A 13,320-nucleotide genomic window follows, 5' to 3' on the forward strand; every position below is an offset into this window, starting at 1 on the left:
CCGTAGTTGAAGTGTGGGAGAATAAGGGAAGATACTAGGAGGTGACGAGTACTTTGAGGCAATGAATCACGGGATTTTAGAAGCTGTTTAAGAATTGATATGGTTTTTCGAGTTATTTGGGAAATGTGGCTGTTCCATATTAAGTGTTGATCAAAGGTGACTCCTAGTTTTTTTATGTTGTTGATGAGAATTACCTTTTGCTGGATTCAGACATTAATTTATTTTCAGAAACCCAACGGCAAGCAATATTATTTAGAATAGAATTTAATTACATGAACTTTACCGACGATATTGACAATTATATTGAGCTAAATAGAAAATCTCAAACTACATCTAAAATATAGTGTTAAAACCTATCTAAACTTCTGGATTAAAACTGTGGAAGCAGTTAAAAATTCTAACATTCAGCAACAACCAATTTTTACACTCAAGTCTTGAGCGTCTGCTCTTAGAGCCCTCCCTCAACTTCCATTGGCTTTCAATAATGACGTGGCAGAGAGGAAAGCATTGGGTTTTTCGGGAGTCCTGCGTTTTCTTTCACAAGTGAGGGGGAGGATACAAGCTCAGTTTGGAGTACCTCAAGGTGAATTTAAATATTTAATATAAGAATGAATGTGTTTTTACCTTTAAGTTGTTACATTATTTTCTATTTATTATATAATTGAATTTAGTAGGAAGGAATAAAAGGGACAAAAATGATTGATTAATAATGACATATCAATAATAATTATCTTAATAATTAGCTAGTCTGAGAGAAAGAAACACATGAGTAAAAATGATTGGAAGAAGTAGACTGGACCAAGAAGGATTTCAAACAAAGAAATAGAAAACTATTTGATGAGACGTAGTCCAGGATGGGCCTAGTTAGAGTTATCTGGAAAGAGGCTATGGAAGATTTAGGTTAAGGAAAACTGCAAATTAAGTAAAAATTTTTTTTAAATTAATAAAAGGATTATAATTAAGTATTAATAGTTGTTTGATATTAGGAGATGGTGGTCGGGGGTGTGGTCAGTTAAAATACAGAAATAAATTAAGTAGATAGTACTTGATACTAAAAGAAGATAAAATATAATATTGTAGAGGTAAGAATTATAGAAAATAAATCTATTTATAATAGAATTATAAATAAATATACATTTTTCACGTAAATAAAGGAATTATTATTATCCAGACCATGGAGGCCTAAGTTCTCGCGCGATATATTTCCCAATATTAGGAAATACATTAGGAATATGTATAATATACAATAGAAATATTAGGAAGTAATATTCCCAGTATTAGGAAGTACATCGCGCGTTTCTTGACGTGGGTTTTTCGCAGGGTGGGTTCGTCACTCCCACACCTAATTTTTTGTGAGTGCCACCCATTGGCTAACGGGCCTCACAAATGCCCGAAGGGAGGTTGTCAGTGAGTTTTGCATTATTTTGTGCTTGAAAAAAGCCCGGGGGGGGGGAGGGGTACCGGGATTCGTTCTGACAATCTGTGGATTGGTAGACTGGCGCGTTACCATGCTGCTACCGCTGCCCCTAAGTAAAGGAATAAAGACAATAAAAGGTGTAGAAGAAAAAGTAAATGGTGAGTAATAGATGTATTAAAGTAAAATATGTAAGTAATGTTCAAAAATAATGAAAACAATTTAAATCAACATAATGAAATGTGTGAAAGAAAACGATAAATATGATACAATGGGCAAGAAAGAAAACGGAATATATGTTACTATGGATAAAACATACACAGCAATATAGATGAGTAATTGTATGAGTTGGTTGTACTATCTATAAAATATAAACTATCTGCGTATGTACGATAAATAAATGCAGACGCCTTGATAATAAACAATCGAACGTTATAAACTCATAAAACTTTAGCTCAGATGGTTAGGCTCTATCGGTCTGAGACCGGCGGCGCCGGTTTCGAATCCGGCCTGGAGCGTTGACTTTTTTCGTAAGTGGCGGTCCCACAAAATGAAAAACCTGATCTCCCATTAAGGTTAGAATAGGTTGATATTAACTCATAGAATTCCCTTATATATAGCTCATAAATTAAAAGAATTTCTATCTGTTATTATATATCTAAGGAATCTCTATTGAAACCAAATTGGATTTACGAAGAAGAAATTTAAAGCTAATTTTTAGAATATTACAAAATACTGATTTTCATAACTATTATAAGGCCTAGCTGGTCATACGAAATTGAGCTTTGAGGCTCCACTAAACAATCGAATTCCTTTCGAATCCAATCCTTACAGTCCAGAATCCTTAATGCTCCTTACTTCGTCTCAAATCAAGTCATTCATCAGGACTTCAATGTTCCATAAGTTGCCGATTTGGCCAGAACTAGATACCAATCCTTCCATGATAAACTTCCAAACCACCCAAAACCACTTGTTTCTAACCAGGCTTCTCCTTCATTACCTAATAATCCTCCTAGGTATCTGAAAAGAAATTCTCTCCTCTAGAAATGTTATTGTAGTTCTGTCAATGGGTAGATTCTTCTTCATCATCTCCTAGATTCTCACATGTTTTTATCATGTCATTATATCACCTACAGCAAATTTACTTGTTGTTTATATTTTTATACAGTTGTATATAACAATAAATAAATTATAAAAAAAACGCTATAAAAAGGAATTACGGAAAGAAAAAGGCAGAGAAATCCACTAAGAGTTAGCACAAATAATAAATGATTTGCTAAGGGAAGCAGTTTAGGATGTAGATATACATACTGCTAAGCTGGGATCTGATGTTCAAAGAGTCAGAAGAGGATCGGGAAAGTAAATTCCAATTAAAAATACATGCTCTTAGGTTCTAAGGTCTATCTCTGTCGAAAAACAGGATAAAGTCTTCTGAACTTAGTAAATTAATTAGATTCATAGAGCTACCAGAACACCGTAGATAATTCTAGTAAAATATTTCATCAGACCCTTTCGTCTCTTCTCAAGTTTCCAAGGCATCCTACGCATACCGACCATAGACAAAATGGAGGAAATTCAGAGAGGAAAGTTGGAGCAGGGATGTTTTCGGAGGCATGGATCCACACTAATTAAAGTTTAATTACATAGAACAATTAACTACATACACCTTGAACCATATCGAATTTCTTAATAGACAACAATTTCGTTCAGCATAACATAAAATATTTTTTATTAAATAAATCAAAACTTGTATCCTTTTTTGTCTCCTCACCATTTACACTATATACCATATAAGGTTTATGTATATGGTAGTGATTTTGTGTGGATAATTTTAAAATAAGAAGAATTAGAAATTTATGATTTTAAATTTTAAAAAAAAATAGGTTTTTAACTTATAATTAATGAATGACCTGGGCACAATAGCCAGCAAAAGAAATTCTAAATTTAATGTGAGGAAAATTTATAATTGAAGATGTCCTTGAGGATGGCTAAAATGGCCGAAACGTTGGACTGGTGAAATAAAAAGTGTTAAGACAAAAAAGGATACAAGTTTTGATTTATTAAATAATAATTACCTTGTCTCAAGAAATTGAAATAATATAATTAAAATAAAATATTTTTTTTCTCTATGCGACATCGTCACAATCCACTAATCCAATATCTTTCTTCTTCCCTATTACATAATACTCACAATCTAGGACTTTACGAACTAAAAATCTTTTAAAATATATAACGCAAAACTTTCTTCGTGGGCTCCATCTGAAGCTTAAAATACGTAAAGTAGTCTATGATGATGATCTGCCTAGGAATAGTAATTTTCATATCTGCGAAAATATTGTTCTTCGTAATTTGGACAAAAAAAACATTTATATATAATCTTAACAGTTTCTTGAGACTGGTTATTATTGTTTAAATAAATACATTTTATCCAATTTTAGCTTCAAAACAATTTATATTTCTTCATAAGTCCGACGTTTCGGCCAATTAGCCAATTAAAACACTTTTAGAGACACATTAATTTTAAAAATCTTTATGCAGGATGTTCTGTCCAGGTCATTAATTTCAGTCCACAATTACCCTATTTTTTCAATTATTCACATTAAATTAAAATTAAAACTTTAATCACAGTAAACCTTCTCTATTATAATTTATCGCAACTATTAGAAATATAATTATGATTCAAAGTTTTAATTTTTAATTTAATGTGAATAATTGACAAAATAAGGTAGTTGCGGACTGAAATTAATGATCTAGGCAGAACAGCCTGCATAAAGTTTTTTAAAATTGATGTGGTCCAAAAATTTTATTAAGATTGTCCTTGAGGATGGCCGAAACGTCGGACATATAAATAAATATAAATTGTTTTGAGACTAAAATTAGATAAAATATATTTATTTAAACAAAAATATTTATGTTTCTAAAACTGTTTCTCGGAAAATGTTGAGTATAATGACTTCTATTAGAGCTCAAATAACAGAAAATTTACTCTAATTTAAAAAAGTATTTAATAATTTTTTTACGTGCAGTAATTAGTTTTCAAAATACTGAGTAATGAATAATAAATGAGTAAAAATTTCAATATTTTTCTGCAATAAAATGAACTAGGCCAGATAGAAAAATTAACTATTTTCCTGCATGAAATACAATATTACTCAGAAAAAAAATTTTGAGAGGAATGTATAGAAAAAAATTCAAAAGTAAAAAAATTTAATTTAACTCATTAATTTTTTTGTTTTGAAGAATATATGAAACTCAATAAAAAAATTATAAAATCTATTTATAGTAAATGTCGGAAACACATTTCCGAACAAAAACCTTAATTCACAGTACACGTGGCATTCGACACCCCAGTCAGGAAAAAATAGGTTAATTAAAATCTAAGACGATATGCTCTTCCATACACATACCAAAATTTGACCAATTTAATTTAATTAATTTAAGCTATTTAATTCTTTTTATTAAATCCTGATCTTTTAATCAAAACGATAATCTGTTAGAATTTGTTTCCTTTTATATTTTTTTAATTTTAGACACAGTAACTCCCTATGTATTGGAAGGAATTCTTCGTTAAATCTGGATCAGAAAAATTACAAACATTCTACATGGATGATGAACCATCTTGATTTTCCTTTATTAGTGTTTTCCAATGCAAATGTTTCGATCAATTTAGCTTTTATTATTTAACCTTATATGGAGTTGAAGGAAAATAATAATAATTACTTTCTGTACTTATAGTTATAGTCCATAAGATTTTTTTAAACATTACTCCGAATTATTATTTATATATAAATATGTACTCGACGTTTCCGAGTGATCCTTTGTCTTCATGGTTCTCTTGGACATAGAACTTTTACTATATTGCAGATTCTAAGTTTCCAGGTTAATTGTTTTTTTTATGTATAATTTTTATTGGTGCTTCCTGTCCTATTTCTTCTTTTATGAGGTACGTCGTAGCCGAGAGAGTTAAAGTACCAACTTTGGGTCTAGACTTCAGCGATGCCGGTTCAAATTTGGCCTGGAGGATCGAATTTTATTTCCGTGGTTGCCCCCACACAATATAGCAATTATTGTACATTTTTTATTTATAAACAAAATATATGATATTATTACTTATTATTATGTAGAATAATTACATATAAGCCATATACAATCACTTCCACTAGCTGAACCTGACCATAGTATACGGTAATAAATAACACTAAGCGAATTATTCTAAGAAACGTGTTATTGTATGTTAATCTAAGTTTATATAGTAAACACTGAAGCATATCGATACGGTAGATTTACATGTATATCTAATGTACAGTATTATTCGATAAATTCTCTCCATGTTACACCCTAAAATTATTATCAAACAAAGAATTAATTATCTATATGCAAATGAGAAAATTGAATTAATTATTCATGTGATATAAGGGTCGGGTTCAGGGTTCATTTATTAAACTGACCTCAAACCGAAGCAATAAGAGGAGCCCGTGGAACGAAAACTACTTTCTGTGGGCTTAAAGTCTTGACCTTATACTTTAGGCACTTAATTCCCTACTTCCAGATGTCGCTGTGAATTTCGTTGAATATTTATAATGTTCCTTCCACGGTGTTCACAGCCATTCCTGCCCTAGATGAAAACACTCGTTGAAGAATTAAGTCCATCAGAAAATTATAGCAACAGTTGCTAAGTCTCAGCTTAGTGTCAAAGGTAACATTCTCAATTATCTGGCGTGGACTCCTCTCATTTCGTATTTTTTCTAGTTAGTACTTTGGCTAGTGACCTATATGTGTTGACCAACATAAACCAAATTACATATATATTATTATTCAAATGTGAATTTTTTTCTGTTTTGTCAAAAAACTAATGATGGGGCTAATTTGAATATTATTTTAGATACTACTTACTTATCTTATCTTATACATATCTTCCTACATCTATGATATTATATAGATGAATCTTTTATTGTTATCAATTTACTACTATATACTTATATTGTTATTAATCAAATAACTTTAAATATTAAATAAATTAATTGTCTCCTTGAAAATTCCCTAAGGGCCGAAACGTTAGAAGTGCTTACAATAAAAAGTTAAGAATAAAATTGTATCATTGAAGTTTGTGTTAATATTAAAGTAAACCACTCTCAAACAATACATTAAATTATTAATTTTAAATTAATATTTTTTTCCAGTTATGATTCATGTAAAGAAAACCGATCAATTTTGTTGAGTATAATCAAAGAATACCGCTCGATCAAAGCCTCCATTTGACAGGCTTCGTATAGAATTCAAATCATTCCCTGTGATAAAGAATTGAATCCGAAAAGGGTTTATCAGATTATGGAATAATGATTCAGATCCGTGGTTCATTGTTGAATAATTGACTAGAAATATGAATTCCGCTTTATAGAACGCAATCCTCCAATCGGAGGTCGGATCAAAAGGAATTGTTGAGTCGAGCGTCAGCTGTTCTTCAGTAGTCTCAGAACTGCTGTAGGATCGTCTTCGACAAATGTCCATGTGAGTTATGTATAATATATTTATCTATCTTGCATATTTATATTTCTTCCGAGAATAAGGCTATAAATAATGGGGTGTATAAAAAAAAAAAAAATACTACCGTTTTATCAAATTCAAGATTTCAAAGGACTGTAAATATTTTAATCCTATTTAATACTTGCTAATACTTAATAATCCATTTAGAGCACTCTCTAAGCTTGTTTAATCCCATTCCAATTCTTCAAAAAAAAGCCTTAGTTTAGTTGTTTGTTTAAAAGAAGAAACATGGCAGTGTCCAACGAAACTCCTCTAATTTTAAGGCCTTACTGGAAAAAAAATTTCACAAGTTGAGATACGACGTTGGAAGAAGGGCTTCGAAAGACCATAGATATTTACGAGCAGGAAGCTGTTGAGTGAAATCCGTCTACAAGTACTCGCGAACCAGCCAGGGAGTGTGGAGTGTCAAAAGATATTGTTAGTTGCTATAATTTTGCATAAAGAAAATAATAAATTCGAAAGAAAAATACCTAAATCTCTTTTTATATCGGAAAACATTAATTATACAGTGAATTTTAAAACAGACACATCAAATTTGCAGAGATTTTAAGCAAAATTAATTTATAAAAGATATAGGTGAACATTTTATTTGATTAATTATAACTAACTTTGATATGAATTTTAAAGATAAAAGAGATAAGAAATTTAACCAAAATATAGTTATGAAATAAATACATTACCTGAGTGTAAAGAAGGTTAAAAATATTGTTGTGAAAGAAAGTAGTGTTAAATTGATCATCCATTAAAAGTTTTAATATTTAATGTGAAGTGTGATAAAAAGGGTAATTAGACATAAGCCAAGGAAAGGTTATTAATAAATTAATATGACTCCCTAATCTATTATTGTCTCATAAGGTAATGTGACTGAAATTGACGACCTAGGTAGAATAGTTTGCAAAAAGTTTTTAAAAACTGATATTTATGGTATGCTATTTTATTAATAATAATATTGTTTGTTAAAAATGTTAGAAATGTATAAAAAAAATTGATTAATAAAAAAAGTTGTATAAATAAAAAAAATGTATAATAAAAACTGTTATTTGATATATAGTCCTTGAGGACGGCCGAAATGTTAGACTTATAAGAAATAAATAGTGTTTCGAGACTTAAATTGGATACAATTTATTTTATTTAAACAATAGATATATTTTATTTTCTAACTCTAAGTTTTCGAGCTTGCCGTATTTATTTTTATTTTTTCTCGTACCCTCTGAGGAAATAAGTAATTGAATACATACATATAGATGTATGTAGAGGTATATGTATATCTGGTAGTTTATAATTCCTTCGATTGCCTTGTGGCATTTTAAGGTGATGTACAGGGTCCAGGTGGTGTTGTGGTGGCCTATGCCAGTTGAATTATTAGAACGGGGAGGGGCCGTTCCGCTGGTTAAATTGTGAATAAGTCGACTTTAGATATTAGAATCCAAAGGCCTTCCCTCGTCAAGGACTTCGACCAAGGGGACCGTGCTCTGCCACCTCCCAGGTCTTGGCGAAGGGGCGATCTCTCGGAACAAAGGGTTGCAGTAGGATTTCAATCCATCAAAGAATTTAATGTGTCGTCGGCCAATATACTCCGGCACAGTGGGGAGAAGCTCTTCTCGGGTGATACTGTTCTTGGCCCTCTGGAGTGTGGTTCCTCGGATGGTTGATTGATGGTGGATCAGCCTCTCGAAAATTTTATTGATGTGTGGGAAAAGTCTGATAGGCCGATAATGCTCAGGTAGGACCCCTTTCTTTCCCGTCTTCAGAAGTGGTACCACAACTGCTTGTTTCCAGGCTGTGGTGAAGTATGATAGGCGCATGCAGGAATTGTAGATGTTGAGTAGGAATGTCTTACCCTCCTTGGAAGCATCTTCATTAGGACGTATGGAATCCCATCATGGCCTAACGCTTTGTTCCCTTTGGTGTGACGTAGAGCCGATTTCAGCTGGCTATAGGTGGAGAAGATAGCCACGTCGTTCATACTCGGAGGGCAGTCAGATTGTGGTGAGGGAGCAATGATCATCCGCTCAGCATCCTTAGCAGCGTAGCTTGAGGCCAGGTGATCCCAGCCTGTTTCCCGGGTGTCATGAGATTGCCATCAGTAGTCAGATGTACCGTCTTTCTCTTGGTAACGTGAGTTCGAACCAGCTCCCAGAATTGACGGTGGTCGTCATGTCTTTTCAGCTGTTCGACTTTCCGTATAGTTCGAAGTTATTATAATTTTTCAGGATTTAAGTTTTCAATTCGATGAGAGAGAGTTAAATAAAATATTACACGGTGATCACTAAAAGCTTTTTTATATAGTAGAGTGATATTAATTGATAATGTTAAAAATTATGAAATATTTTTACTCCCTCCGAAGTATCCTTATACATGTCGACATAGACATGTATGTCGACTACAGTTAACGAAGTATCCTATTCATAAATGAAACAAAAAAAAATTGTTTGTCCTCATAAACTAAAATTTCCACTTGCATATCAATTTTTATAAATCAAATACCATGAATAACTTTGTGGTAATATCCTAGCAACATTCATACCACTTACGTTCCCAAATTAGTTTATAATGAATATTGAAGGCATTGTGCGGTTATATACACAGTTGGTCACATCGTTGTTTTGCTTGAATAGCGACATGTATTAAAAAAAAGATGTTTTCGGTTTTATTTAGAGTTGGACGTATTCCAAAGATATTAGCATAGACTACAGTTACTTTTTTTACGGGGGTAGTCCTACAGACTTTCCTGAAGCTATTAGAGTTGTTACAAATTAGGTTCAGTCTACAGTACAATTCATAGAATATATCTAATACAAACTTATTGTCCAGTTATACTAATATTTCGAAAAAGGAACAGTTCGTTCAAAAATGGGTAAAAAGTTACCGATACACAGACTTTTTTCCAATATTTTGAGTCGAAATTGTCTCAAACATTCACAGCCTTTTTTGCTTTCTTTTTATTTATTTTAATAAAAAAATTAATTTCTAAATAGCGCACCTATATCGGTAATCAGGGAGAATTAATTGGTAATCAACCAGCTACATACATAAGTACATAAAATATACAATGCATGATTTTTCTTTAGTGTCCGACAAAAAAAAAAAAAAAATTATAAACTTACTTATTTCCTGACATCCTCAAGCTAAATTTAATTCTAGAATCGTATGTTTGACAATACATATTTTATATCTTTTGTACGTTATAGAGGAGTGAAAAGTGCTGACTGGAAATAGAATGGTGTCCGCGTCCGGAAGGGAGGGATTCCATAATATAGGGGTTCAAATATATTGGAACCTTCCATCATCCAATATAGAGGGGTGTCCGCTTTATAGTGGTGTTCGTTTTAAAGAAATTCAGTTTACTTACTAAAACAAACTAGATATGAGAGGTTGATTTGCGCATTGGTTTATATATTTTTAATTTATGTTAGTTTATATATCAATAGAAAGGAATCATAAAGAAAAAAGAAATAATCGTTAGTTTGAGCACTCGCCATATTTCTGGAACCTCAGGGAATTTTCTTAGAAGACATGGAAGTGCCACCTTAAGTTTTACTGCTCCTAGACAGGGTTGAAATTTGACCATATTGGTAATAACAGTTACTGACAGCTAGGCTGCTAGGTCAAGAGCTTCAACAAGTCATTGAGTTTCCAATATCTGGACAATCGACACGAAATAGTCTCTGGGAAGTTGCTATAACATCTTAAGATTCTTCAGGGACAGTTTTGACATTAATCTTACGTCAACAATTATAGATTATAGGTTCTGATACAATTATAGATTTCGGATAAGACAAAAATCAAGTGTAATGTTCATATATAAACCCGGATGTTGCCTCAGAACGAATTGTAGTCATTAAAGAGTTTACAGGTCGCCAATACTAGGCAATACGGCACCATAAAAGGCAAGGGAACCACTGATGCTTTGTTGCTAGTGCGAGGAGACGTAGAACAGAGAAGCAATATGTAATGTTGCTGCTCTTTGACATATCCTCCGCCTTTGACAGCGTCTGGTGCCCCTCTTGCTCTAGCAGTTGCAATACTATGAAGCCCCCATCAACTTATGCTTGATTAGGAGCTACCTCGAGGACAGACTTGTGAAGCTTTAATCTTCACTAACCTTTAAACAGCTTTAATCTACCTTTAATGTAGCTTTTATGAAGTAGAAGCTTCCATAGAGAGGGAATGCCCTCAGGGCTCAGTGTATTCATTCATTGTTCATTCAACCAAGAAGGAATATGAACATTAGAACAACAAAAAAAAAAAAACTAAAACAGAATAATATTATTTAAATTAAAAACAATATGAGCGAAATCATCAATGAAACGAATATTAGCAGAAGTTCCTCAAGGGTTTATCCTAGCCCCACTTCTGTACTTAATATTCACATATGACTTACCGACAGCCTACAGTATACGAACTGTGACGTAGGTTGACGACACTATGATCACGAGAAATACAGGCCCTTTACACTAACACTACCACATAGTCCAAACAACATACAGATCAGGTGTACAGAATACAAAATTAAGATTGACCACGATAAGTACATGACTCATTTAATCTACGACACAAAACATGCCCTTCAGTTTACATAGACAATCACCATATAACACAAACAAACACTGTAACGTACTTAGGACTTACCTATGACAGAAAGTTGACATGGGGTCTACTCGTTAAGACAAAACGTAGACATTCTAAATTAGCCCTCAGACAGAAACTTAACGTAAACAATTGCTTACAGGTGTACATACAATATTGTTGAGATAAAAAAAAAATAAATAAATAATTTTTTTTTTTAAATTGAAATTAATAGGATCGATCCCATACTATTAAAAAATATTTTAATAACTGTAACAATTCATATGTATATTAATAATGACTTATCTATAAACAAAAAATCTTGAGGTTGAATTTTAAAGGTTAACGAAACCATCTCAATGTTGGAGATTTCTGTCCTTGTGTGCGTTAATTCAACTTCAAAATGACCTAGAGTTTCGCCGCCAATTGCTTAACTGTATTAAAATGAAGTAGCAAATCCTTTCAGCGCTAAGGATATTTCCTACTTAATTAAGTTTTAATACACTATTTCCTATAGTAACCCTTTCACCTCTTAGCAAAGCCCTTTTAGTAAAGTCAGTGGTCTTTAATAACTTAAGAAACTGAGAAATTCCTCCTGAAGTTGATAACAGTAATAAAATTTCCTAGAAGAAAATATCATTTATTTTAAAATTATTTTATAGCAAAAAAGTTTAAAAATGATATCTATATAAATTATATATTAAGAATATTAAATGTACAAATTTCACTTATTAAATGGTCAATCAAGTATGGTGACCGGTCTAAAAATCTGTTTTGAAAACTTGTTGGAATATGACAAGGATTGGTCTTGAAGCCTATAATCCATTTAAGCCCTAATTATCAAAAATAAATAAAATAAGTTCGGAAAAATGTAGACTTAAATTTTGAATAACTTAAACATGAGGCGCGTCTGACCGGGAATGGTTGCCTTTTTTTTGTGTTATGATCTCTTCTCTAGTGAGATTGTGACATGTTGTACATTTAGCAACCCTACTAGCTAGAAGTTTCCGTATTAAATTTGAGATGTGTAAGGCTCCCACGGAGGGTGGGAGAGAAGAGTTTCAAGCGCTTTTTGAACATTGCTCGATTTAACTATCTTAAAGTCTCCTCTTCCCGTCTGACTGAGCTTAAATGACGAATTTATATAAAAATATTCCTCTAAAATTCCTTTAATTCTATTTATTAGAAATAATTATCTCTCTCAAATTTTTATTAGTTTATGAGAAATGGATAAACTATGAAAGTATTTGATAACTAACTTATGGAAATAAGAGGAAAAATATTTTTTTCAGGATAGACAACACATATAATTTTTACTTAATTGGTATTTGAGCCTTTCAATGACTCCATAAAATCATGCATATTTTCAATATTGATCCTATAACAATAGAATTTTTTAAAAATGGCTAAGAACAGAGTGTATATTTTAGTTAACCGTTATATTTTTACAGAAGAGAAATATTAACATTTTGTGACGTGAAATATATATATATTTAATATCTTTATTGAAATTTTTAACTGTATATTATATAATACATTCAGTAAATTTGATCTTAGTTAAAATGAAGTGTTACAGACATGTAGAAAAACTACCCTTGGTAACCACTCTAATGACATTTTACATTAGTAGGTCTTGTGGTGGCCATCTTATTTTCAGGCGCCTCGGAGGATTGTCAGGAATGGAAGAGGATGCAAGGTTAGAAACTAGGGGGTTTATAATGTAAGAAGTTATATCTGGTTCGGGCTAGATCGGTTACATAGGGAACATTAAGGTCTTTATGTATGGTATTATT

General features: G+C 31.9%; 1 protein-coding gene across 2 annotated transcripts in view; it reads left to right on the forward strand.

Moving 5' to 3' along the window:
• The first annotated feature begins 6,851 nt into the window (after nt 1-6,851).
• Nucleotides 6,852-13,320, forward strand: part of Ir8a (Ionotropic receptor 8a) — a 77,922-nt gene continuing 71,453 nt past the window's right edge. For both annotated transcript variants that reach the window (XR_010844619.1, XM_067051766.1), the window contains exon 1: nt 6,852-6,922. Coding sequence is in view for 1 of the 2 variants with exons in the window: in XM_067051766.1 (XP_066907867.1) it covers nt 6,915-6,922 (8 nt within the window). In the remaining variant the exon portion in view is untranslated. The remainder of the gene's footprint in view (nt 6,923-13,320) is intronic.

The sequence above is a fragment of the Halyomorpha halys genome, unplaced genomic scaffold (genome assembly GCF_000696795.3).
Source record: "Halyomorpha halys isolate HHAL.00 unplaced genomic scaffold, Hhal_1.1 Scaffold230.1, whole genome shotgun sequence".
Taxonomy (NCBI): Eukaryota; Metazoa; Arthropoda; class Insecta; order Hemiptera; family Pentatomidae; genus Halyomorpha; species Halyomorpha halys.